The following is a 24,071-nucleotide window of genomic DNA, read 5'->3' as shown; positions in this document are numbered from 1 at the left end:
AAAACGTCTGTAAACTTACTGTATAAAAAAATGAAAAGAAAGAGAAAGAAACTGAAGAGTAGAAAAAAAAAACGAATCCAAAAGACGTCTTTCACGCAACATCGAGATCGACAATGAAATGATAACAATAACAATAAAACTATTGATTCAATTATGCATAAAAATGTTCGTGCTTCCTGATGTCTCCATATTCGGAATCTTCAAGGAAAATGTTGTAAAGCGCCAAAAACGTAGGCCGCTTATCACGATCGATATCCCAACACGAAAGCATGAGACCGTAAGCGGACGCGGGACAGGCCTCAGGCTTCTCAAGTCGATATCCAGAATTCTCAATCATATTCAAAGTCTGAAAAAATTATTTAATCATAAACAAAGAGAAAAATAATAAAAACTGACCTGAGTTCCTGTCCAATCCCCGTAGGGTTGTTCACCATAAGAAAACATTTCCCAGAGAGTGATTCCGTAGCTCCAGACGTCACTGGCATGCGAAAATTCGCCAAAATTTACAGACTCCGGTGCATACCTGTGAAGAAGAAGAAACAATATATAAAAACAAAATTAACCTATTAATATTTACCATTTTATTGGCCATCGACCACCCTTGGAAGCCTTGTAATATTGACTATCAGCTCCAACTGCACGCGATAATCCAAAATCACTGATTTTAACCTTTGCGAGAAATTCAAGTCACTCGTTGTGAGCGATTCTTGCATTGTAACTCTACCTGATTAAGACTAGCTACGAGAATGTTTCTAGCGGCCAAATCTCGGTGAACAAATCGCTTTTGTTCAAGATAGACCATGCCTATGTATATTTAATATTTACGTTAATTAATTATTATTGATTTATTTTACCGTTGGCGATTTGAGCGGCCCACAGTTTCAGCGTAAGGACGGCACATTTTTCCGGATGATCGATGAGCAAATCAAGAAGACAGCCCATAGGAACCAATTCCTGCACCTAGAAGAAGAAGAAAAAATATTATATGGAATTTGATTGGACGATCTGTGCGAGGACATACCAACATCATGGGAGTGCCAAGACTGACTCCAATCAATTGGACAATGCAAGCGTGGTGAAGATTAATCATGACGCGGGCTTCACGCAAAAATTCCTAAAAAAAATCATTGAGTCAGAGAGATTGAAGTCTCATTTGTACCGGACCTGTTCCCCGTGTCCCATTTGATCAGTTCTCAGCGTTTTCACAGCAACATCAATCTAATAGAGAAAAATATTAAAAAATATATAATGATTTCTTATTGTTATTACAATATTGCCATCTGGACTCGTCCAGAATGCTTTCATAACCGAACCAAACGCCCCCTGCCCCAATTCCTTATCATATTTGATAGCCGTTTCATTAATTAGTGACATTTGTCCGGGCATTGAAGAGGGCAAAGGAGCGGGTGGTCGCATTGCCGTAGGCAGCAGAGGCGCCACCTTTGGAGTTGAAGAACTAACGGAAGGTAAATAATCAAATCCAAGGCCGCTGCTCATGTCGACGCTACGGGGTTGTTTTTCCCATTGATCAGCGTGGCTGTAATCGTCGTCATCGTCATCCGGGTTTTCAGGCGCTGTTGGCTTGGGAACGTTGGGTGGTCGAGGAGCGGGAATTGGTTTCACTTTTCCCTGTTGTGGAGAAATTGGAGTGCGGAGTTGAGTGGGAAGGCCATCCGGGCGTTTCATGTAATGAGCGACGACGTGTTCGAGAGACGTGAAATAAGGACCGTCATCAATAAAATAAAGATTAGGTTCCTTCAAAAAAAAGATAGATATAGAATATTAATTTTTTGGCTGCACTCTCACCTTCTTCTGAATTTCATAATGATAGATAGTCGAATTGAGAGCGAGCGACACGGCATAAAGATCACGTGACGTCATCTTGCATCTGACGAGAAAGAGACCGTCGCTGAGCCCGTAAGCACGCAACAATTCAATAGCAGTCTAAATAAGAAACAATTAATAAAAAATAGACAATTTTTTTTCTATTTTTACCTTTCGATTGACACTGGACGGATGAAGCCATTCAGAGCGTTTAGTTGGCGCAGGAGAAATGCGATACGTTTCTACGTCATAAAAAATAATTAAATGATTACTAAATTAAATATTATTTCATACCGAGAAAAGAAGCAACTTTGTGTCGCCCATAGCGACTTGCTAAGACTTTGGGAGTGTCGCCATCGCGCGTGCGCGGATTCAAAGGAGCGCCGAGTTCAAGCAGAGCGCGAACGCAATCGAGATGACCTCGAAAGGCGGCCTCATGCAAAGCCACCCATCCCGTGCTCGAATTTCGATCTTGAACTTCGGCTCCACCGAGTTGAATAAGACTTCGACAAACGTCACCGTGCCCATTCATACAGGCCGCCTAAAATATCGATAATTAATTAATTAACTAATTAATTAATTGTGAGATATTTTCTATATGTACCTGAAGTGGTGTCGTTCCGCTATTGTCTCTCACTTTGACGTCAGCGCTAACGCGCACGAGCGCTCCAACTGTGTCCGCGTGTCCGCGACTCGCTGCTAGAAATAGGGGCGTGGCACCGCTTGGATTCCTCGCATTGAGTTGCTCTGGAGCCATTTCGCGACAGAGTCGACTAACGCGTTGTATATCGCCGTCGTAGGCAGCGCGATGAAGATCGGTCTCGTAGCGCTTTCGTATGGCCGCCGGGGGAACGTTTCCCGGACAGAAATCGAATAGTCGCGTTGGGAGGCCGTCCGCTTTATCGCAATAGTGACGAACGAGCTCGTCGATGCCTTGAAAGACGGGTCCGTCGTCGATGGCGTAGTGATAGTCTCCCATGTGCTGAATTTGGTAGTGTTTCGCTTGGCCGCGTGCGAATAACGAGAGCGCGTACGTTCCCGGCTCGTTTGGGCGTTCGCGCACGAGAAAAAGACCCTCGCGACGACGCTTACTCGAGAGGAGAATGTGCTCGGCCGCTTCGCGGCTGATTTTGCCGTGGAACCAGTTGTCGCGTGCCGTTTCGGCAGCCATTCTCTCTTTCTCACCTAACGTGCGCGCAAAGAGGCCAAGTGTTTAGGCGGGGCACGTGATGACGATCGAAAACAAATTATTCAGTGTGTAGCGGCGGCCCGTGCGATCGTTGAAGCAGTCAGTTAAGGAGATAGAGAATGTCGCACGCTTGAGCAGCAATCGGCTCAAAACAAAACGACATCCGGCTGTCGATCCGAGTCTCTAAAACAGACAGTAGACAACAAGGAGAACTCTTCCCGGAGGTAATTCACATCCTACCCGCTTCCGGGTTTCAACAATAGGACGTTTATTGACCTGAGATAAAGCTGAAAAGAAGAAAGTTCAAAAAAGGAGTAGGTATACGTGTACAAATAGTGTAAGACCTGCATCGCGCACTAAATAACAAATGTAAAAAATGGTAGCAGGAACTTTATCCCTGCTCACTTACAATCGCCGTTTACTTTGGTTCATTTTTTTCTGTCGCCGCCGCCGCCGCCGCCGCCCCCGCCGACGCGTCACCTGTTGACTTTGGCTGAAAAGGAGCGGGTGGCACTGGAGGACGTTTTCTCTCTTTGACTGGCAATTTTGCTATAGCAGCTGCAGCAGCAGAAATAGATCCCCCTTCATTTTCACTTCTACTTCTTCGGATTGGCACTTTAGGAGGAATTGCACTTGTCGTAACCACTCGAGCATACGCATAGTCCCCTTTATCTTCATCCGAAATTTCGAATCTGACTTTAGCCGAACTGTCACCACCATCAATTACGTCCTTTGGCAAAAGATAGCCCACGCTGTCTTCACGTAACATGTCCGCATTTGCAACCCTAGCGCCCTTTCTCTGACTTGCTTCCGCCCTACCAGCTCTCGGACTCTGATGTGGACTGTGATTTGGACTACCTCCCCTTGGACTTCCCCCTTTAGGACTTGGCCCCTTTTCATCATATACCTGAGTATATCCGGCACGTCCACCACCAAGGATGCTTGACTGACGCTGCCAGATCCACGTATACATATCACTTGGTTTCGTGTAATCAACATCATCATCTTCTTCTAAAGAGAGAATTCTTAACATAGGCATTAATGCATCGTCTCTCTCTATTTTAATTACTTCCATCGTTGTCCGGTTCAACGTATTCTCCAACGCCACTGGCACCTAAAGGCTCTTGAAACGTGAAACTTCGTCGCGGAGGAATTTCGGGTGGCACAGCAGCATCCGGTTCAGCATATTGGTGCTTTGGTCGTTTTTGCGGTGGAATAAATGACGTCGGAGGAGGTGATTGGGGTAATGGCGGCGGCAACGGAAGTGGTGCTCTTGCTGTCTGCGATCTCGACGCTCGGACGTACGTTTTGAGTGTTGGTTGCCCGTCGCCGGGAAGAGGTGGAGCGCTCACGCCAAGCTGACGACATAAAGCGTCAAAAATTTCGTTACTTTTTCTAGTGACGCCTGTAGTAAAAAATTCAATTATATATACATATCTGTTTGCCAGAATGTACCTGCGTAAAGTTGGTCATTGGATGCTGTATTGGAATTGGGGACAGTTTCGCTTGTTATCAGTTCGGCCAATTTTCGTTGAGCTGCAAAAATCTCTTGCATCTTTTCAGCCATTTCAATGCCAGTGTTTGACAATGATATGAGACCATCCTTCAACTTGATTGCCTTTTGAAGAGAAGAAAATTGAACCATAATATGAAAAAAAAACGTCTTTTTACCTTCAAAGCTTCATTGTGATCAAGTCGACGAGTCAGTTCTTCATTTGCCTTGTCATTTGCACTAACAGCCTACACGTACACGTAGTAGAAATGCAAAGAAAAGTGAAAGGAAGAGTTCTTAATTACCTGCTTGAGTTCGGGCATGAGAAGGTCAATCTTTGCAACATCGTTTTTCTTCTTTGTAGCCTCCATCTATTTATGAATTTAATTAATTAATTATCGTGCATGAGTTATAGTCACCTGTTTCTTCAGTTTGGCTAGCTTCGTCGAACAGGATCCTTCGACTTTTCTCGCATCGTCGAGGTTCTTCTCTTCGTGACGTATTTCCTTGAACGCGTCACGAAGTCGTTTGTACTACGAAACCGAAACACGTCACCGAAACACGTCAGTCGGAAACGTCGCACGACTACTTTCGCAATAGTACCTCGCCAAAGAGTTGGCGCTGCGACTCAGACCAGAGCGTCGTGAGGCCGCACATTTTGTGAAAAACTTCTTCGATGGCTTTGTTCTCTTCGGATCGAGCCCATTTGTACGTGTAAAGAGATGCTAGAGAAAGAAATTATTCGTACGATGCAAAAACGCGGCCCCGCGCCCCTTCTCTTACCGTCTGTTACGGCCGTGATTAACTTGATACCCGTCTCGACGATCGCTTTTTGTTGAGAGATGGCGTGGCTCAGATCGCCGTGGCCTCCGCCTGAAGCGAATACCTTTGCACTTGCAGCAGCTCGTCGAAAGACTTCCATCTGGGTCGAAGGTGGAACCACGGATACTAGAAGAAGGGTTATTGTTAGTGTTGGGGTTGGAACAGACTTTTGAGATCAGAAGGGAGGTTCCCTGTGACGAAATTCTAACACGCGCGCTAAACTCTCTCAAGCCAATAAAGCAATAGCGGTTATCAGTTGCTTATAGCGAGTCTTCAAATTCTTCTGCAGTAGCAAACATTTTCTCCACTTCTTCGAAATCCTTCATAAAAGTGTCAGGATCTGGAAGTAATTTGCCTGAGTAAGCTCCACCAGTGGCAACACTATCATCAACATGTTCCAACTGACTCATTGAACGCAATTCCGACGCTAAATTATCAAGAGCCAATTGATCATTTTCACCATCCTCATCCTCATCATCATCAACAACATCATTGGGAACATTTTGAATCACAGAGCTAGGTCTCATATAAACTGGCATCATCCCATCATCTGAATCTGAATCTGAATCAGACTCCTTGATTACTTTGTCATCCAACTTAATCTGACTCAGAAGAGGATTCCACGTAGTGGTTTTGGTTAGCCAAAGACTTTTAGAATCTTCTTTATTGGCTGCTGCTGCTGCTGCCTTATCTTGGTCTTCACCTTCCTTATCTTTTCCAACTAAGAAAAACTTGTCAAGTCCGCTGTATGGTCGTATTGGAATTTTCCAAATTTCCTGCTCAGGTTTTTCTTCTTCTTCTTCAGAAATTGAATTTTGAACTTTTGATTCAATATCTCCTTTTACTTCTTCAAAAACTTCTTCTACAATATAATCAGCAAACTCTTCCGCACTCCTTGTCACGTCCACGTCCGCGTTTCTCTTCTTTGATTCAATCTGATTGTCAGAAGCAAAAAGCCTCAATAGCTCATCATCAACATCCTCATCATCCTCCTCCTTGTTGTCAACATCAAATTTGCGAACTTGAAAATCTTCGCTACATGTCTTCTGTGGCGACGACAACAGATCCTGATTGGCTCTCATCTTTTTCAAAAGCAATCGTTCCATATAACTGATGCCTCCAGCTGAACATTGCGCCGCCGCCTCTAAAGCACTAGCAACAGACGTTGTCTTCAAATCACCAGCTTGAATCTCGCAACTAGCCACTGAAACATCTACACAAAAAAACTGGCTTTGTACCAGAGAAAAATTCGTATAGAAAACACGCACCATTGTGAGTAGAATCAGTAGTAGATTGACTTTCTTTTCCCGCTTGTCGCCACGCTTTGAGTGCCTCAGCAAACGATTGAGCACTAGCCGACTCATCATACGTTCCTTGAAGAAGAAGACCACCACCACCACCACCGGATGATTCCCCCTATACAAAGAATCGAATATAACAGAGAATCTATTATGTATTCTCTGTACCGTTTTCTTTTGCGGTTGCGGGGGTTTGGCAATGGGCCGTTTCTTAGGACTTTCGGCGGCGTTCGAGTCGACAAGAAGCTTTACTTTGAGAGGCTCCTTTTCGTCATTTCGTGGTCTCAATCGTCGCCGTTGAACGTTCTTTTTTAGAACGTCGACGGCGTGTGAAGCGAGAGGACCCGTTTTTCCCGAACTCCAGTGACATCCTGCTGACCTAATGTGGTGCAACGCCGCGTGATAAAAGTGACCAATAGGCTCGTAGTTCTCACTCGCGCTCTTCCTTTTCCTTGAGCATTGTTTCGCGAAGCGATCGCAAACGCTCTTCCATTTTCCGATTTTCTATCTCGAGACGATCGGATTGAGATACGTGCTTCAACGTCCTACGTGAGAAAAACGTAAAAAAGGAGAAGAAACGTCGATTCTCTGACTCACTTTCGTTTCATTTTGACTGGTACAGACGCTGAGGAAAACGTCTTCGCTTCTTTGTCGCTCTTCTCTGGGTTCATCGTCAAATTCGGGCCTCCAATTGGAAAAGAGAACAGCATCACTGCGCACCAGACCGCGCTTCGAACGAGTGAGGCGTTGTTTGCTTTGCGCACACGCAGTGCCATAGCAACAAGCAACTATAGCAACTAGAAACCGACGTCACGTGTAAAATGGCGTTACCTCCCGGTGTTTGGCCGACAATGATAACACCTTTTGACGACGACAAGACGACATCGATCGACTATAAATGCCTCGATGGTAAGATGAAAAAGGACTTGATCTTTGAAATATTGGATCGGAGGTCTGCTTCTAGCTCTGATCGAATGGTACATCAAAGCAGGAGTCAGTGGACTCTTTGCAGTCTGCCAGTCGAGCGAAATGTATAACGTAAGTCGACGATTGCTCCCGTGCAAGTTCGAACGATCTCCTAGCTGAGTGACGACGAAAAAGTGCAATTGGCTCGACACGTCAAATGTCGCGCAGCCGGAAGAGTTCCAGTAGTCGCTTGCGGTCTCCACACACACGCAGTCCTCGACCAACGATTATTCAATTGTCTAGGAACGTTTGGAGGGTCTGTCGAAGAGCAGGCAAAATTCGTCATCAAAATTTCAAAGGAAGTCGACGCCGTTGTAGTCGTAGTCAATCAACTGGCAAAAGAAGACGAGGTAAATAATTAAATGCGTAGATTCCTTACGCATGTGCACGTCAGGGAGATGAAATCTGGAAAGCAAACGTAGAAGAACTGCTCAGACTCACCGAAGACATTCCTCTTGGTTTATACGAATGCCCTGTGCCGTACAAAAGGTGAAAAACTGACTAATTCTCCTCCACATTAACATTCATGTGTGTGCTTAGATATCTTACCCCGGAATTGCTTTGTTGGCTGGCATCAACGGGGAGATTTCTCTTTCACAAAGACACCGTGTCATTGGCTGAGCCAATCATACAGAAACTAGCCGCCCTAAACAAAGCAAATGTCAAAAATTTTAGGCAAGTAATTCTAACAAAAAAATCAAAGACCTTTTATTATATTAATTTAGCTTTTACAACGCCAACGTTGCAACTCTCAAACTCTCATTGGAACACGGAGCCAGGTACATATAAGCGAATTCTCGTAGTAAACACGTGACGAGAGAGAGAGAGAACAGGGGCTTCAGTGGAATTTCAGCCAACTTCTATCCATGGATGCACACTTGGTTATGCAAAAATTGGAAAAGCGAGCCCGAAAAGGCAAAAAGCGTGCAACAATTTCTAGCCATTGCAGAGACAACTCTCATGCAAAACGTACATATAAGGGCACCTAAGAAAAAATCACGTAAACGTTTCATTATAGTATCCTATGTCAGCGAAGGTTTACCTACATCAATTGTACGGTTTTCCTATCAAAGAAGTCTGTCGAACAGGCTCATACACATTCGAAGACCACAAAGTAAGTAATAGTCTAGTTGTGACGTCACCGGGGGGGCAACGGTTTTTATAGATACAGTGGTTAGAACACATGAAAGGGTTAATGGAATCCGTATGCAAAGACGTGGGTATCGACGTCATAGATCCATAGAGAGACAATAAAATAAAAAGTCTAATGAGCAACAACCATTTCGTGTGGAAGGGCCGCGCGTCGAGGATAAAACGTATGCTTGAGCGAATAGTATAGCAAGTTGTCAATCGATGACGTGTAAATATCGGCAAATCGAGAAAGTCGACGGGAAAAGTAGCTCGGATTGTTGTGCGTCCGAAAGACGCTTCCAAATCGCGGATTAAACATGCTCTTGAGATCGTGCCTGATGCCCCAATACATTCTTATACAGTCGTATGTGTGGGGGGGGGGGAATCTTACCTTAGTTGATCTCTTTCGTTGAGCCACGATTTCATGAGAAGACAGGGTTCTTCTTTCGTGTGAACCTGCCCCACAAAGAGAAGGGCGTTTGAGCACTACTATCTCGGTTGCGTACCTGCAATTCTTCTATAAGATCTTGAAGGATTTGCAACCATATGAGTTTGCGAGTGTACTCATGGGAATTCGATATCTTTATCTCCTTCTACGAGAAAGGACTAGACGACAATATTTTTTAATTTTTTCGTATGCTTTGCCTCTAGTTCTTCAATAATAGCCCCTGTTCTCCAGTGTATCTTCAGAAGAGCATCCTTAGAAACAGAAGCTAAAGAGTGTCCCTACTTCCGAGTTCGTCTTACAGCCAAGTCATAAAAAACATGATCACCAAAATAGAGAACATTGGCTCCTTTCCAGTTGGTCAGCTTCATAAAATCATGCGCATTACCCTAACACAAAAAATCCCTGATAACTTTATTAATTAATTAATTAATTAAGAGAGACGACTTCTTGATAGACGCCACCCGGTTCGAATTTATCAATGCGTCTCCACGTAGGCATGTCCCCGCTCGATTCCTGACGTCGAAAAGGTCTAAAGAGAAATTGAAATAAATAAATGAATTGGCCTATGCAAGAGACAACGTACATGTCGTCGTCCTGAAAAAAAAATGGCTTTCGAGCTTTGACGACAACGACGTCAAATAAGTCTCTCCAGTCATTCCCAACAATATATTTCATTCCTTCGTCTCTACGTTAGAAGACCCGTTGCCAAAGCGCGCTCTTATTAATAAGAAAACTTACACAAACGTGAATTTGCTATTTGTAATTATAAAAAGGTGTTTGCCAGCCGATTTCAACCGGTTAAATAATTCAACTGTCTGAGGACTACGCACAATAAATCTCTCTAAAAAAGACAATGTCACATTGAAAAACGAATCTGTAGGAGGGAGGACCTTTGTCTTCAACAACAGCATCATTCATAATACCGTCTAGGTGAACCTTACGTATAGCATTCTATATCAAAGACTGAGACTTTAGGAAAGACAACTTTGTCTACGCGTGCGTGCGTGCCTTAATGTCAGATGCTAGATATTCAGAGTCGTAGGGTAGTTCTTTATCAACAAGATACTGGACACCCGGCATCAATTGTTGTCTAACTAATTAATTAACTGAGCTCTAACCTGAGTGCAATCTGCTAGCAGGGTCAATTCTGGAACAGCAAATTGATCAACAAGCTGTCGAACTCCTCCAACATTCTGATTAAAAAATGCGTTGGTCAACGAAGAACAGGGAAAAGAACAAAGTGAACCTTGAATATGTTGAGGTCTGTGAGAGGAATGACACGACCATTCATCAATTCGTGGGTCTCTTCATCACCTAGAGCCGTGTGACCCCTTAGAAAAAAAATCGAAGAGTGAGTCCTATATCAATAATGTCTACTCTACCGATAGACGGTTCCGCTCTGAATGTTGAGAAAGACGTCGAGTTTCATCAGTACATTCTAGAAAAGAGCGTCAAATACATAAGATTTTATATAAAATCGTACTTTTCCTGTATGATGATGCAGGCCACGTATGGGAAAGTCTGATCCGGCAAAGCGAGGTTTATCGTAGGAAATTTGAAGAATTTCCGTAGGAAACTAGACGAAAATAAGTCTGAACAAAGCAAAGCGTAGGAAATGTTTTTTCTACGTTGTTTTGTTCGACCAATATCAACTTTGCTTGATTGTAGACGACTTTGTGCAATTCGCTCGAATATTTCGCGATCGTGTAGTCGTAATCGAAGCCGTAGGCGTCGATATTGCCCAGCGACAGTTCGTTGTTAGCAAAAATTGCCCGTGGGTTGACCGGGAGAAGAGTGGGAGGCGAACGATCGGCTAAATCTGCGCCGAATTCCAGTTTTCTCCAAGCAGCAGCGGAATTCAAAGCTTACCAGTCGCTCGTCGTTTCTCTGCTTCGTATCTGACGCGAAAATCGCTGCAATAGCGTCGCAGAAGACGCGATAAACGGGCGAGGGGCGCGGGCATTGGTGTGTCTGCGCACGTTCTACGCACTCTTTGCGCAAGTATGTCGGACAGCACGTCACTGCCGCTTCGCTACGTAGGAAATTGCGGCGTCAAAGTTTCCAACATCTGCCTAGGTGCAATGACATTCGGCGAGCGACCTAAAGCGGTAGGTAGCGAGAGCTACGTAGACGCGCACATGAACTTTTGTTTTTCTCTGCTGCAGGGTGTAGCACTTCCAGGCCAATGCGACGAAGAGCTCGCACATTCGCTTCTCGACAAATTCGTCGCCCTCGGCGGAAACTTCGTCGACACGGCCGACGTCTATTCGGGTGGCGTTTCGGAAAAGATTGTCGGTTCGTGGCTGAAAAAGCAAGAACGAGAAAAAATCGTTTTGGCGACCAAAGTGCGCTTTCCAACGGGAACGGGCCCCAATGATGTGGGTCTCTCGCGCAAACACATCATGTTCGCCGTGGAGGAAAGCCTCAAACGACTCGACACTCCCTACATCGATTTGTACCAGGCAAAAATGAAGAAATACCCCATCTACCTACCGCGATCTTTTTTTTCTATAGACCCACTGTTGGGATGATGGTACTCCACTCGAAGAGACGCTCAGCACGCTAACCGATCTCGTTCGATGCGGAAAAGTTCGCTATTTGGGACTGAGTAACGTGACTGGCTGGCAATTGCAGAAGATCATTGATCTGACAAAGACAAAGCCTTATGAACCATTCGTTTCCCTACAGGTTCTTCTTAATATAAGTAGAGATTTGAAGGTGACCTCATTTATTTAGGTTCAATACAGTCTCCTGTGCAGACAGACAGAGTGGGAGCTACAGGACGTATGCAAAAGAGAAGGACTCGGCATTTTGCCTTGGAGTCCTCTAAAAGGGTGACTACGAAGAGCCACACAAGTGCTCATCTAATGAATTGATTTCCTAGGGGCTGGCTTACCGGTAAGATGACACGTGACGGCGGTGCTCCGGCTGGCTCACGTGCCGCCTGGGCTGACGAGAAGAAAATGTTTCTCCAGTCAACGCCCGGCTTTAGCACGTACGGCAATGACGACAAAGTCTGGAATTTGCTGGACGTTCTTCAGAGCGTTGCTAAGGAAACAGGTGAGCAGTCCATGGGGACTGAATACTGTACCTATTGACAACATACATTATGTTTATGTAGGGAGAAGTCAAGCTCAAGTGGCAATCAGATGGCTACTTCATCAATCAGCTGTCTCTTCAGTCGTCATTGGTGCAAAAACGCTGTCTCAGCTTGAAGATAATTGTGCTGCTGGCTTCAACAATTGGACGCTGAATGAAGATCAGGTTTTCCCCGCGTTCATTTATTACTTAATTTTTTATTTATTTTGATTTCTCCCCAGTTGAAGAGACTCGGAGAAGCAAGTGACGTTCCCATTCCCTATCCATGGGAAATGACGTGGAGATGTCAGACGGGAAGAAAACGCGACGGAGTCGTTCCAGTGTGACGCGAAACTTTGCTCTTCTTCTTTATTTTGCGCTGAACCGTTTTTTGTGTTGTGCCGGCAGCAAAATCATGACATTTCTCGGGGAAACGCATTACTGTTGCTGTCGCACGTTCTGCGCACGTTCTGCACCATAGGCATATACACATCGGTGAGGATGTCGCTGCCGCTTCGCTACTTAGGAGATTGTGGCGTCAAAGTTTCCAACATCTGCTTAGGAGCAATGACATTCGGCGAGCAATCTTCACTTGTACACTTGGGAGTTACATGATGTACTTACGTGGGCGCGCCTTTTATTGTTTCGCAGGGTGTCCAATGCGACGAGCAGCTATCACACTCGCTTCTCGACAAATTCGTCGCCTTCGGCGGAAACTTCGTCGACACGGCCGACATCTATTCGGGTGGCAATTCGGAAAAGATCGTCGGTTCGTGGCTAAAGAAGCAAGAACGAGAAAAAATTGTTTTGGCGACCAAAGTGCGCCAACCAACGGGAACGAGCCCCAATGATGTGGGTCTCTCGCGCAAACACATCATGTTCGCCGTCGAAGAAAGCCTCAAACGACTCGACACTCCCTACATTGATTTGTACCAGGCAAAAATGAAGAAATACCCCATTTACCTACCGCGATCTTTTTTTCTATAGACCCACTGTTGGGATGATGGTACTCCGCTCGAAGAGACGCTCAGCACGCTAACCGATCTCGTTCGATGCGGAAAAGTTCGCTATTTGGGACTGAGTAACGTGACTGGCTGGCAATTGCAGAAGATCATTGATCTGACAAAGACAAAGCCTTATGAACCATTCGTTTCCCTACAGGTTCTTCATTTCTATATAAGTATAGGAGGTTTGAAGGTGACCTCATTTATTTAGGTTCAGTACAGTCTCATGTGCAGACAGACAGAATGGGAGCTACAGGACGTATGCAAAAGAGAAGGACTCGGCATTTTGCCTTGGAGTCCTCTAAAAGGGTGACTACGAAGAGCCAATCAAGTGCTCATCTAATGAATTGATTTCCTAGGGGCTGGCTTACCGGTAAGATGACACGCGACGGTGGTGCTCCAGCTGACTCGCGTGCCGCCTGGGCTGACGAGAAGAAAAGGCAGTCTGAAGCAACGCCTGGCTTTAGCACGTACAGCAATGATGAGAAAGTCTGGAATTTGCTGGACGTTCTTCAGAGCGTTGCTAAGGAAACAGGTGAGCAGAAAAGAGTACTGTATCTACTGACGTATATTACATAGGGAGGAGTCAAGCTCAAGTGGCAATCAGATGGCTACTTTATCAATCAGCTGTCTCCTCCGTTGTCATTGGTGCAAAAACTCTGTCTCAACTTGAAGATAATTGTGCTGCTGGATTCGATGATTGGACGCTGAATGAAGATCAGGTATTCTTCACGTACATTTAATTATTTATTTATTTATTTATTTTGATTTCTCCCCCAGTTGAAGAGACTCGGAGAAGCGAGTGACGTTCCCATTCCCTATCCATGGAACATGACGTGGAGACTTCAAGCGGGAAGAAAGCGCGACGGAGTCGTTCCAGTATAACGCAAAACCCTTTTTTTCTTTTCTTCTTTTCAGCATTCACGTGATGAATTCACTTGCACAACACAATGCAAAATTGCATTGTGTTGTGCAAGTGAATTCATCACGTGAATGCCATCACATGATGATGATGTCTACCGCACAAGCAGCGACGATTCTACTCGCTTTCTCGGCGACGTTTTTCGTCGCTCGAAGCGCTATTCCCGAGCACCTCGTCTCATCCTTACCGGGATTCGATAAACCGCTCCCTAGTGGCCAATACAGCGGCTATTTACCCGTCGACACGGCGCCGGCTTCAAAACATTATCGATTTCTCCACTATTGGTTCTCGGAGAGCCTCAACGACCCGAAGACCGATCCTATTGTTCTTTGGCTTACCGGCGGTCCTGGATGCAGTTCAATGGCTGGATATTTTCTCGAGCTCGGACCGATTTTGACTAACGCGAGCACGAGTGACGTACAACTCCTAGCCAATCCCTACACGTGGTGTCAAAACGCAAGCGTTATTTTTCTCGAATCGCCCGCCGGCGTCGGTTTTTCCTACTCGACAAACAAGAACGATTACAATACAAACGATACGAGAACGGCCGAAGATAATTATCAATTCCTTCTCAATTTTTTCGAAGCCTATCCCGAATACGCGAAAAATGACTTCTACATAGCTGGCGAATCATACGCCGGAATTTACGTTCCCACGCTTGCTGACGTCATAAACAAAGCGGGTACCCCTAGCAACGGCCTAGCACCAATCAATCTAAAGGGTTTTCTCGTGGGAAACGGATGCGTGGGTAACAAAGTGGGCGGATGCGGCGTTTCTCCCCAATCGATTCCAATTGCTATTAAGTTTCTTTTTGGCCATGGTATCATGAGTGAAAAATTATACGATCAATTGCTCGAAGCGTGTGGGCCCTCTTTGAACAAAACGGCGACTACAGCGTGTAGCAAACTTATCCACTCCTACATGAACCTAACAAACGGTATCAACGTTTATAATATCTATGAGCCGTGTATTCCTAGTGGTGATGATATTTTCTGGACGACTTCTAATCAAATGGTTGGCTACACGGAGTGTGGCTCCCCCGGCGGATTACTCACCTATATGAACGAAGCGGAAGTGCGAGAAGCGATTCATGTTAAAAGCGAAGCAGAACTCGGAAAATGGGAATTTTGTGCTTCGTTCAATTATACGGGAAATACCGATTCCCTACTAGACGTCTATCCTCATCTCATTGAAAAATACCGCATTTTGATCTATAGCGGAGACGTTGGTATAATTAAATTAATTAATTGAATTAATTAATTAATTAATTTTTTCTATAGATGCGTGCGTTCCTTATATCGGATCTGAGGAATGGACGAGCAGTTTGGGATACAAAGTCAAAGAAGAGTGGAGACCGTGGATGCTCGACGATCAGATCGCTGGCTACGTGACCGAATACGATGCGAATGGCTTTACGTTTGCTACAATCAAAGGGGCGGGGCATCAAGCGCCTCTCTACAAACCACCTCAATCGCTAGCTATGTTTGCACGTTTTATAGCTAATGTCGATTTGTAGCTGGTTTTTTGGACCCTGGTGCTGATGCGCGATGTGTGCTTGTTGTAGAATGCTCGCAATCGTTCGAATTCATCGTTGGGGGGCCCCAGCGCAGGGTTTATGGGGTAGAAAAGGCTCACCGGATACTATTTGATCTTCGTCTCCAATGGAACGACCGCTTTCTTCCGGGATTGATGCAGAGAACGAAGGAAGGAAATTTTCGTTGTTCACGTGTTGAGTTAGCGCGCGCTCGCCGAGCCAAGTGACGTGTAAATTTCGCTGTGTAGTAAAAGTGGTCACGTGATCTCAAGTCCAGCTCGCGATAAATAGACATTTGAAAAAGACGTCGGGGAAGTTTCTTACTGTGAGAGATGAAGAAGTTAGTGAAGACGAAATTTGGCAATAGTTGAATTCATTTCTTCTTGCGAATACTATAGAGTATACTTAATTAAAGGCAGGCGACAGACCACAAAAAACCGTTCACCTGATTCGCTATGACGTGTTCCTGAAATTTCTTGTCATTTTTGCGTGCACACGATTCGCAATAGACGTAGTTCGTTCCCTTCTTGTTACACACGAACAAGAGATTAAAAACTTCGATCTTAATTAATAAAAAAAGCGAATGAGCGCAGCGGCAGACCAACAAACAGACGGCAACTCACCTCGCAATTCGTGCAGTAATAGTCTCGCTCATCATCAGCTTTTCCTCTCCACGTTATTTCGTGCCCCTCCTGCTTCAGCCGTTTCGTATGATACTCGGCTTCACGAGCAGATCGTTCAATAAAGTTCCTATAAAAAAATCACGTATACAGAGTAAAGAAACCGCTTTTCAACTCGCCTAAGCTGTTCAAACAACTTGACGTCAGTGACGTGAAGTTTCTTCGCCATAGACCACGACAAAGCGGACATAGGTACGATCGATTTAGCTCCTAGAGTACACCACGTGTATAGGAATAAAGAAAAGGCCGATTCACCGTGACGTAACGTAACTGTCACAAAGGCAAGCGACCAATCAAGAGAAGGAGTTACGTAACGTAACTTCCAAATATGGTCACAAGGAGAGTGATTGTCACAAAGGCAAGTGACCAATCAAGAGAAGAGTTACGTTGCGTCGCCAGGAATCGGTCTAAACAGTCTTACGTTTAATCTTATTCCACTCGTAGCGCTCCATTGCCATTCGATATTGATGCGCCGTCACGGGACCGACGTTCCACGCCACATTGTTGCAGATTCCCGCTGCTTGGACCCAGTGAACGGCGCCCGGATTCACCCAGACTAAATCCCCGGCTTTTTGCCGGAAACGATAAACGGGAATCCCTTCGGATTCCAATTCATCGAGATTCGGCCACCAAGAACCTGTGAGAAAGTCAATTCGATGTCTAAGGGAGGGAGGGAGAGAGAAAACATATCTGCAAGTGTTAGAAACATTGTCTCGGGTTCGCTAACTTTTCACATAAAGAATTAATTGCCCCCCAATAAACGGTTGGAACAGCAAACCACTCCGAGTCGTCTGGTCCAATGTTCAAGTTCACGGAGCAAAAATTGAGATTTTCTTGATGACCTAATAATAATACGTCATCGCTTCAAATTCAAAATTTCAGTTTTCTTACCAGGAGTTCGGCAGCCGGGAACTTTCATATAAAGCTGAACGGAATTCACCCCCAGTATCGGATAATTGACGAAATTCAAAAGATTTGAAGATGATTTGACCTTTGTGTCTACATAGATTCAATTTTTATAAAAAATTCTATCACTTACCCTGGCGAATTCCGGGATCTTTTCCAACTCCTTTAACTGCCTTGACCAGCTACAGAAAAAGAAATAGACTCCAATATTTATTTAATTAAAATTTACGTTATTTCATCTGATAAATCAGCATTCGTTCCAAATTGAATTGTTTTAAATTGGCGAGCAGAAACGGCAATTTCTTCCTCCTTCGAAACAGTCGCACCATTAAAATAAATATTCTTCGTTTTTCTCACTTCTGAACTACTCGTCTGCCCGTACGACTCCTGATATTTCGCGTACGAAGAAATGGTCATGTGTGATAAAGCACTGCTACACTTCCACACTTTCCGCTTTCCAGATCCGTCCCAATTTTCGTCTGCCGCCTGCTGACGCTGCAGCGACGTCATTCGTATAGAGAATAATACACACAAACGCACAAACCTGCGTCCGGATTTCCATTCGATGTTCCCCATTCGTTTCCGCTAACTGTTGACTAGAAAATAGACTAAGATCTACGGATACAAGCTTATAGAGCTCGAATGCAACGTCTATTGATTCGAATAACCTAAATCCGCCGCCTGGGCGAGTCCTTCAAGCAGAACAATGGGATTGGCAGGCGAAAAGCAAAATTCGCGAACAACATGACCGTGAACGTCGGTCATGAGTCGAATCTGAAAGCAATAACAATAACGAACGCGTTTACCGGAAATCGAAAGCCATTATAGCAAGAATACGTAAGCAAAGTCATGTCCTTAGACTACTTTTTCCGAGGAATGTCATTTACCTTCATCGACGGCACGTTTGGATGTAAATCTTGATTCGTTTGGAGTGTCGGCGGTAGCGGAGGAGCGAGCGGCGTCTGTGTCATGTACTCGCGTTCGTCAGCGAGCGTAGAAACGGGTTCGACAGCCAAAAAAGACGCGTTTCCAAATGGCGTCGCACTTGATGAAGAAAAAACAAATGACGTTTCGCCTCCGACGCCGGAGCGAGCGGCGGCGGCGGCGAGACGAGCCGGCGATAGAGAGTCCAAAAGAGACGGCGAAAGAAGAGCGGCTTCGTTCGTCGTACCCAAAACGTCGGTGACGTCGATTTCGGGAAGAGCAGACGGATTTCCACCGATGACGTTGAGAAGATCGGTTGAATTGCTGCTCTTGAGTCGCGGTGGTACTCGCAACGCCGCTTCACTCAACATTGGATCGCTCGCCTTGGAAGGCGACGGTAGCGGCGGCGGCGGCGGAGGTAGAGAAACAGATAAAGACGGAGGAGGAGGTTGAGGTACTTGCAAGGGCGGCGGTTGCGGTTGCGGCGGGACAAACCAGGGAACAGCAGGATTCATCGGTCGCATTTGCGTAGGAGCACACGGTGGCGCTCGTAATTGTGCTGCCCATCCCAATGGGAATCTCGATTGAGCAGCCGCCGCCGGAAAAATGAAGGGAGTGCTTGGATTGGGAGGAGGGGGAGGAGGGGGAGGAGGCATAAAGGGGTACTAAGAAAACGTCTCCCTTGTTCAATACCGTTTATTCTACGTGTAATCAAACCTGAAAAACGTCGCCGCTGTTCTGCTGAAAGCCTTCATTCGAATACTGAGCTACAATTTGAGAAAGATCCGGAATAGGAGGCGGTTTCTGTAAAAGAGAGTCAGTCCCATTCATTGCGCGTGTTCCCCTACCGCTTGTGCGAGCGTTTCGTTGACTATACCCCGCTGAATTGTTCTAGTTAGAAGCTCCGACGGAACCGTCATATAAAAGGCGTCCGATACAGAAGGAAGTCTTTTAGAAAACTCCTAATTATTCTAAATAAACGATCATTACAAAGTCTTACTTTTGCTGTGAACTGTTTGGCGGAAGGCCGTGCCAGCGCAGCAACATTGCAAGTGTCCGCAAACGCGATTCGACAGACGTCCGTTCGGGACAGCCAACTAATAAAAAACATCTCAAAGAGATGATTATCATTGTTATTCTAGTCATGACTACTCTGTGAAACTGTCATTGCTTCCTGGTAGCAAGTCATTGCGTCTCTAGAAGACGAAAGTCTCAATAGAAGCCCCCCTCTAGCCGTCGTTTGATGGCTCACAGTATCTGATGTAGTGCCTCGTACAAAATGCCCATGTCAGCCCACGCAACAACGTGCTGTCTATCTAATCTCACAGCACACACGTACGCTTGGAGCGCATCCATTAGCTGGCCCTGGCGTTGATAGAGCACTCTATAATAATAAACATTCCTTTGGCTCTCCGATTCACACTAGCAACGTAACGTAACTTCCAAATATGGTCAAGAAGGGGCGATGATGTCACAAAGACAAGCGACCAATCAAGAGAAGATTACGCTACGTTACGTCGCTAGTGCGACTAAACCTCTTTCTCTCTTTACCCTATGGAGCACCACGTATCCGAACGGGTCTCGTTATTGTCTATTGCCTTCCGATAGGCAGTAAATGCCTCGTGAGTCAATCCACTGCTCGAATAGCACCTAAGAGACGTTATTACGAGAGAAAAATGAATTATTTTGTCTCTTGCCTTCCTAAATAGTACCAGCTCTCCCAACACGCTTTATTTAGTTCAACAGACTTCTGCAATAGCTGAATTGCTTCGCCATAATACGCAGCACCGAGAGTATATTGTATCCATCCTGTAAAAGCAATAAAACAAGTGTTTCTTCGATTATTATCTATACCTAATTGACGATAGACGTTCGCTTGCAATTCTGCGCTTGCATTAGGCGAATCTAATATTCTTTCATAGTTCATTTTGGCCATAGGGGCTTTTCCCTTTTTGCAAGCAATAGAACGACCCAATAGTCTCTTTTCCTAGTCTTACCTGCACTTCAAAGAGATGCGCAATATGGAAATGAACTAATACCGGAAAAATATGCTCTAACAGAATCTAATATTTAAGTGATTTACTTTCAAGCGGAGTGAGAGAACAATGCTCATGAGTCCAACTGCTTAGTACAAAACGAAAATGCTGATAATTGAAATAAATACAAGAGCATCCTCATATGTTTTCAATTTTACCTGTAGACTGTCGTCAAATCTGCCACTAATTTTAAATATGACGGCCAAACGGAGATGCACTTCGGCCACGTGACTAAAACCAAATTGCAAGAGAAGGTAGAAAAGTTCGACGGCCCTGGAAATAAAATCCAAAAAAAGATTCAATTAGAAGAATTTTCTTACCAACTGAATGCATTGTAATGAAAATAGACTAGCGCAAGGCCATAGAGAAAACAAATATTCTAATAAAAAAAAAACAGAAATATTGACGCATGACGTGGAAAAAATTATATACGGACATTTCTCCACATTTCCCCTTGCAACTTGATAAACTTCTTATAAGCAGAAAGAGCTAAAAAATTCGTCGTCGTCGTCGTCGTCGTCGTCAAAAAAGACTTTTTTCGCTTTCTCTACGCCTACCTTTTGCAAAATTCTGCAAGAGCAGATGCAAGTGACCCAGCTGACAAAAGAACCAAGCAACGTCTTCTTCCTTCCCATTTTTCAACGCCAAAATCTCATAGTGTTCAATTCCCTAACAAACAAGGGTGCATTGTCCTCCCACGCGCGCAAAACGACCAAGTTTTCCAAAACGCGCCCCTCTTTTTTACCTTTTCGATGACCTGTCGCTTAGTTTGAAGCGAATCGAATTGATCTCCGAGGGAAATGAAGCCGAAATCGCGACTAACAAAGAGTGCGGGTACCAGAGCGTCGAACGACGTTGCTTTCTGCTAAAGTTTGAATAGTTTTGAGGTGTTTTACCTATCGAGAGCGTTGAGAAACGTGTTTTCGTTGTCCGTCAACGTTGACGCCTTCGCCATCGACGCCGACGCCTTCTCGTCGGATGACTAGAAAATGCGATGAAAATACTAAAATTAGAGCGAGTGTTCACCATAAAATAACGGAGAGAACGAGCGAAAAAGCGTGCAAACACGGGGCGTTAGGTTCGGTATACGGGAGTCGCGGAGGGGTAAGTCACGTGCGCTGTGACCTGATCCAAACTTCGTCAAAATGGACACAATGTAGGCAATTTTATCGTTGAACGTCTTTAAATATGTGCGTAAATAGCAACAAGAGCCCTCTTTCTGAGCAAGTGACAACGAACGGGGTTCCCAAAGAGAAAGAAAGCCACGAAGAAGAAGATGAGAAATCAGCCGCCGTCTCTGTGGGGCCCGGAGAACATCCCTTACAATTCCGCTACTCTCTATGGTTTTCGCGGAGAACGGCGGGTTCAAAAAACTCGGCAACGAGTTACGAACAATCGATAAAACCCATTGGGACATTTGCTTCAGTAGGAAGCGAAAAAAAAACAAAATACATTAATTGAAGTCACGTGCGTTTGTAGGTTGAACAGTTCTGGGCCTATTACGTTCACATGATAGGCCCGGGCGATTTATCGGGGCACGCTGATTTGCACATGTTCAAAGAGGGAATTAAACCCATGTGGGAAGTAAGGAATCATATTCAAAAACCAGCGCTATTAAATTTGAAATTTGATAAAAAAGGACGAAGCAAATCGGAGCGGGGGGAAATGGATGGTAAGACTCAGAAAGGGACTGTCCGCTCGCTATTGGGAATATCTGGTAAATACATAATTAATTAAAATAGGATCTCAATTATTTTGTTGTATCTAGATACTGGCAATGCTTGGAGAACAATTCATGGTTGGGGATGAGCTGTGTGGCGCCGTTGTATCAATACGTTTCCAAGAGGATATCATATCCGTTTGGAATCGTACAGCCAGTAATAGAGCCGTAACAGAAAGAATCAGGTAAAGAGTCCTCTACACTTTTTAGAGAACATCGAAAAAAAAATGTTTTTCTCTACTAGGGATACTATGATGCGAGTTCTTAATTTGCCACCTAATACTGTCATAGAGTATAAGTGTCATGATGCAAGCCTTAAGTGAGACAGACTCTCTCTCTCTCTCTTTCCCCCCTCTAATATATTCTTTCTTAGGGACAATTCTAGTTATAGAAATACAGACGTTTTTGTGCGATAGATGTATGTACCTTGCATTATTGTTTCCTATTTGAGATCCACGCCACTGCTGACGTCATCAAAGGTCTCGCTCTCAAGCTGACGTAGCAATTCCTTTGCCTTTGCGTCAATGTGACCTTGGGCGCCCAATTCCCTTTTCACCAAATCAAAATTCGACTCGTCAACAAAATTAGCCGAAATTGCGACAGTGTCCGTCAAATTCTCAACGTGATGCGGACATCCGGCAGGAACAAAGAGAATGTCACCAGGCTCCAAAACACATTCCTGAACAGTTGCCAAAGCAAAAAGTGGATACATAGCATAGTTGGGATTGCAGACTTGAACTTCAAAAATAGGATCCAATGAATGGTCGTACGTTGGATAGAGCAGGGGAACGTCATCCGGAAGAAAAAATGACCATCTTAGGTAAAAGAAAATTAATACAGTATGGGATTTAATTAATTGAGGAAAATATTTACTTTTTCTTGCCTTCGAAAATGGCCATCCAGAAGTTGGATCCAAAAGCGTCAATATGTAACTCACTGTGAATTCCAGCGGGTGCTACAAAGAGGCTTGGCCAACTGTCGCGATATAGTGATCCAGGTGCAGTTCTCTGAAGAAGATCTCCTACATAGAAAACCCCTAGAATCCTTACTCTATTTCCTACGCGTATACCTGAGAAGAATTTGGGTATGGTGAGCTCTTCAGCCAATTTTGGACAGTGGATAGGAAGGCTCCAGTCGAAGAGGTACTCTTTGTCTTTGCCTGACTCTATTGAATCAATAAAATCTTTTATGGTTGTTCTGCGCCCGTTTTCAAGCCGAGCCCATTCCGCTGAGTCTCCCACTGGGCGCTTCAGAGTCACAGTCTTATCACCAGCAATTTTCCTACACAAAAAATAGAGACTTTTTAAAAAATTTCTTCTTACTTTATATAGGCGAGATTCCATTTCGATTCAGTCATTTCCCAAGCTCCACCGCTAATAATAACCGGCGTCCGCGTAGACGCAAAATTCTTAAAGAAATCTTCATAGCTGAAATTGCAAGCAGAACGCTTTTTAACCTATTCAAGCCCTCAAATTTAATTCAAAATAAATCTGTAGCACATTTGCACTTGTGCTGGGAGCCTTGGTGTTGTTTCCCAATTTTTCTTTCTTGTTTCTTCTCTTTTTGAATCGGCTTGCGTTTGCCTCCAAAGTTTTTCGCGAAGCCACAAGGCTTCTCCATCGTCGCAACCATTTTCAATAGAAGTTTTGATTTCTTTAGAGGCGTCCTCATAGAAGCCCAATTTGTCCAAGTAAAAAGCTTTGAGAAGGTGATCCCAAGGACTGAAACTATTTTTTAAAAGCTCCAGCTGATCTAATAAAAATTGGCGTCCCTCTCGACTTCTAAAAGAGAGTCACGAGACTAAAATTTAGTAGAGACGTTTCTTTTGCTTTTCCTTACTTTGCAATTCTTCGTAATCTCGTACTCGGGCTTACTACAGTTTCTTGGAGGTTGTCAAAGCGTAGCGAGGCCTTGTTTCGTCTCCACCATCGTGCTAGTGCAATGTCCGGCTTATCTATGGTGATTTCGGTCGATTTTCGTCGTTTCTTCGACGGAGAGCATTCTAAATCAATGCTTTCGCTTTCAATTGGCCATTCTGTAATGAAAACGATGTCGTTCGAATCGTTATTCATCGAAATGGTCTTAGAATTATACGGG

The 24,071-nt window shown here is 44.6% G+C and overlaps 11 protein-coding genes and 1 long non-coding RNA gene across 21 annotated transcripts; 5 read left to right on the top strand and 7 right to left on the bottom strand.

Moving 5' to 3' along the window:
• Positions 1-2: 2 nt before the first annotated feature.
• On the bottom strand, positions 3-3,144 carry LOC136195172 (tyrosine-protein kinase HTK16-like). Its single transcript, XM_065984441.1, has 12 exons — positions 2,429-3,144; positions 2,119-2,365; positions 1,996-2,066; positions 1,807-1,944; positions 1,270-1,755; positions 1,165-1,218; positions 1,022-1,114; positions 855-960; positions 725-804; positions 578-669; positions 397-523; positions 3-346 (listed from the first exon to the last, which is right to left on the bottom strand). The coding sequence occupies exons 1-12, from the start codon at positions 2,993-2,995 to the stop codon at positions 152-154; spliced, it is 2,256 nt and encodes a 751-aa protein (XP_065840513.1). The 5' UTR covers positions 2,996-3,144; the 3' UTR covers positions 3-151.
• A 120-nt stretch (positions 3,145-3,264) lies between these two features.
• Positions 3,265-5,452, bottom strand: LOC136195177 (uncharacterized). 2 transcript variants are annotated; one of them, XM_065984450.1, is made up of 9 exons: positions 5,289-5,452; positions 5,109-5,230; positions 4,925-5,038; positions 4,811-4,876; positions 4,685-4,753; positions 4,469-4,631; positions 4,083-4,418; positions 3,423-4,024; positions 3,265-3,369 (listed from the first exon to the last, which is right to left on the bottom strand). In XM_065984450.1, exons 1-8 carry the CDS (start codon positions 5,425-5,427, stop codon positions 3,432-3,434), a joined length of 1,602 nt encoding a protein of 533 aa, XP_065840522.1. In that variant the 5' UTR covers positions 5,428-5,452; the 3' UTR covers positions 3,265-3,369; positions 3,423-3,431. The 2 variants fall into 2 exon arrangements, with proteins under 2 accessions (XP_065840522.1, XP_065840521.1); XM_065984449.1 differs by having other exon boundaries at positions 3,320-4,024.
• A 50-nt stretch (positions 5,453-5,502) lies between these two features.
• On the bottom strand, positions 5,503-7,410 carry LOC136195178 (zinc finger B-box domain-containing protein 1-like). The gene is made up of 5 exons (XM_065984451.1): positions 7,223-7,410; positions 7,060-7,170; positions 6,794-7,004; positions 6,596-6,743; positions 5,503-6,540 (listed from the first exon to the last, which is right to left on the bottom strand). The coding sequence occupies exons 1-5, from the start codon at positions 7,399-7,401 to the stop codon at positions 5,588-5,590; spliced, it is 1,602 nt and encodes a 533-aa protein (XP_065840523.1). The 5' UTR covers positions 7,402-7,410; the 3' UTR covers positions 5,503-5,587.
• LOC136195191 (4-hydroxy-tetrahydrodipicolinate synthase-like) lies at positions 7,038-8,869 on the top strand. 5 transcript variants are annotated; one of them, XM_065984471.1, is made up of 10 exons: positions 7,038-7,364; positions 7,427-7,534; positions 7,590-7,663; positions 7,708-7,941; positions 7,986-8,080; positions 8,132-8,266; positions 8,317-8,370; positions 8,425-8,560; positions 8,610-8,705; positions 8,757-8,869. In XM_065984471.1, the coding sequence occupies exons 2-10, from the start codon at positions 7,447-7,449 to the stop codon at positions 8,832-8,834; spliced, it is 990 nt and encodes a 329-aa protein (XP_065840543.1). In that variant the 5' UTR covers positions 7,038-7,364; positions 7,427-7,446; the 3' UTR covers positions 8,835-8,869. The 5 variants fall into 5 exon arrangements, with proteins under 5 accessions (XP_065840543.1, XP_065840542.1, XP_065840540.1 ...); XM_065984470.1 differs by having other exon boundaries at positions 7,420-7,534; XM_065984469.1 differs by having other exon boundaries at positions 7,042-7,185; positions 7,248-7,534.
• On the bottom strand, positions 8,838-11,608 carry LOC136195181 (5'-nucleotidase domain-containing protein 3-like). Its single transcript, XM_065984455.1, has 16 exons — positions 11,040-11,608; positions 10,799-10,989; positions 10,654-10,746; positions 10,553-10,608; positions 10,417-10,501; positions 10,289-10,363; positions 10,179-10,235; positions 10,061-10,121; positions 9,909-10,011; positions 9,754-9,855; positions 9,615-9,699; positions 9,470-9,556; positions 9,368-9,421; positions 9,229-9,315; positions 9,114-9,178; positions 8,838-9,057 (listed from the first exon to the last, which is right to left on the bottom strand). The coding sequence occupies exons 1-16, from the start codon at positions 11,131-11,133 to the stop codon at positions 8,856-8,858; spliced, it is 1,497 nt and encodes a 498-aa protein (XP_065840527.1). The 5' UTR covers positions 11,134-11,608; the 3' UTR covers positions 8,838-8,855.
• On the top strand, positions 11,133-12,686 carry LOC136195186 (1-deoxyxylulose-5-phosphate synthase YajO-like). Its single transcript, XM_065984463.1, has 7 exons — positions 11,133-11,278; positions 11,336-11,632; positions 11,685-11,858; positions 11,907-12,004; positions 12,055-12,230; positions 12,292-12,434; positions 12,491-12,686. Exons 1-7 carry the CDS (start codon positions 11,174-11,176, stop codon positions 12,593-12,595), a joined length of 1,098 nt encoding a protein of 365 aa, XP_065840535.1. The 5' UTR covers positions 11,133-11,173; the 3' UTR covers positions 12,596-12,686.
• Positions 11,616-13,798, bottom strand: LOC136195201 (uncharacterized). The gene is made up of 5 exons (XR_010671828.1): positions 13,624-13,798; positions 13,216-13,367; positions 12,277-13,165; positions 12,067-12,218; positions 11,616-11,816 (listed from the first exon to the last, which is right to left on the bottom strand). It is a non-coding gene; the product is annotated as an uncharacterized lncRNA (long non-coding RNA).
• On the top strand, positions 12,733-14,217 carry LOC136195189 (1-deoxyxylulose-5-phosphate synthase YajO-like). Its single transcript, XM_065984466.1, has 7 exons — positions 12,733-12,842; positions 12,900-13,184; positions 13,236-13,409; positions 13,464-13,561; positions 13,612-13,787; positions 13,832-13,974; positions 14,033-14,217. The coding sequence occupies exons 1-7, from the start codon at positions 12,750-12,752 to the stop codon at positions 14,135-14,137; spliced, it is 1,074 nt and encodes a 357-aa protein (XP_065840538.1). The 5' UTR covers positions 12,733-12,749; the 3' UTR covers positions 14,138-14,217.
• A 38-nt stretch (positions 14,218-14,255) lies between these two features.
• On the top strand, positions 14,256-15,762 carry LOC136195182 (uncharacterized). The gene is made up of 2 exons (XM_065984456.1): positions 14,256-15,402; positions 15,455-15,762. The coding sequence occupies exons 1-2, from the start codon at positions 14,256-14,258 to the stop codon at positions 15,688-15,690; spliced, it is 1,383 nt and encodes a 460-aa protein (XP_065840528.1). The 3' UTR covers positions 15,691-15,762.
• Positions 15,763-15,932: 170 nt separating this feature from the next.
• On the bottom strand, positions 15,933-21,368 carry LOC136195171 (histone demethylase UTY-like). Of its 2 annotated transcripts, XM_065984440.1 has the most exons (30): positions 21,281-21,368; positions 21,151-21,236; positions 21,000-21,072; positions 20,812-20,923; positions 20,691-20,743; positions 20,575-20,633; positions 20,413-20,527; positions 20,302-20,362; positions 20,216-20,250; positions 20,073-20,166; positions 19,916-20,027; positions 19,770-19,868; positions 19,471-19,602; positions 19,371-19,414; positions 19,219-19,315; positions 19,067-19,166; positions 18,936-19,022; positions 18,182-18,883; positions 17,963-18,068; positions 17,839-17,909; positions 17,652-17,789; positions 17,524-17,603; positions 17,428-17,476; positions 17,280-17,379; positions 17,116-17,230; positions 16,810-17,048; positions 16,508-16,598; positions 16,332-16,458; positions 16,154-16,270; positions 15,933-16,100 (listed from the first exon to the last, which is right to left on the bottom strand). In XM_065984440.1, exons 1-30 carry the CDS (start codon positions 21,281-21,283, stop codon positions 16,050-16,052), a joined length of 3,348 nt encoding a protein of 1,115 aa, XP_065840512.1. In that variant the 5' UTR covers positions 21,284-21,368; the 3' UTR covers positions 15,933-16,049. The 2 variants fall into 2 exon arrangements, with proteins under 2 accessions (XP_065840512.1, XP_065840511.1); XM_065984439.1 differs by having other exon boundaries at positions 17,524-17,789.
• LOC136195197 (eukaryotic translation initiation factor 4E type 2-like) lies at positions 21,351-22,470 on the top strand. The gene is made up of 7 exons (XM_065984478.1): positions 21,351-21,410; positions 21,457-21,679; positions 21,734-21,838; positions 21,894-21,971; positions 22,023-22,159; positions 22,219-22,293; positions 22,348-22,470. Exons 1-7 carry the CDS (start codon positions 21,400-21,402, stop codon positions 22,388-22,390), a joined length of 672 nt encoding a protein of 223 aa, XP_065840550.1. The 5' UTR covers positions 21,351-21,399; the 3' UTR covers positions 22,391-22,470.
• On the bottom strand, positions 22,156-24,055 carry LOC136195184 (lysine-specific demethylase 8-like). Of its 4 annotated transcripts, none has more exons than XM_065984460.1 (7): positions 23,814-24,055; positions 23,482-23,755; positions 23,297-23,430; positions 23,044-23,255; positions 22,848-22,995; positions 22,401-22,789; positions 22,156-22,355 (listed from the first exon to the last, which is right to left on the bottom strand). In XM_065984460.1, exons 1-6 carry the CDS (start codon positions 24,044-24,046, stop codon positions 22,417-22,419), a joined length of 1,374 nt encoding a protein of 457 aa, XP_065840532.1. In that variant the 5' UTR covers positions 24,047-24,055; the 3' UTR covers positions 22,156-22,355; positions 22,401-22,416. The 4 variants fall into 4 exon arrangements, with proteins under 4 accessions (XP_065840532.1, XP_065840533.1, XP_065840534.1 ...); XM_065984461.1 differs by having other exon boundaries at positions 22,156-22,342; XM_065984462.1 differs by having other exon boundaries at positions 22,156-22,338.
• Between the last annotated feature and the right edge of the window lie 16 nt (positions 24,056-24,071).

The sequence above is a fragment of the Oscarella lobularis genome, chromosome 14, assembly GCF_947507565.1.
Source record: "Oscarella lobularis chromosome 14, ooOscLobu1.1, whole genome shotgun sequence".
NCBI lineage: Eukaryota > Metazoa > Porifera > Homoscleromorpha > Homosclerophorida > Oscarellidae > Oscarella > Oscarella lobularis.
The sequence above is the reverse complement of the archived record's forward strand: the minus strand, read 5'-3'. Positions and strand labels throughout refer to the sequence as shown.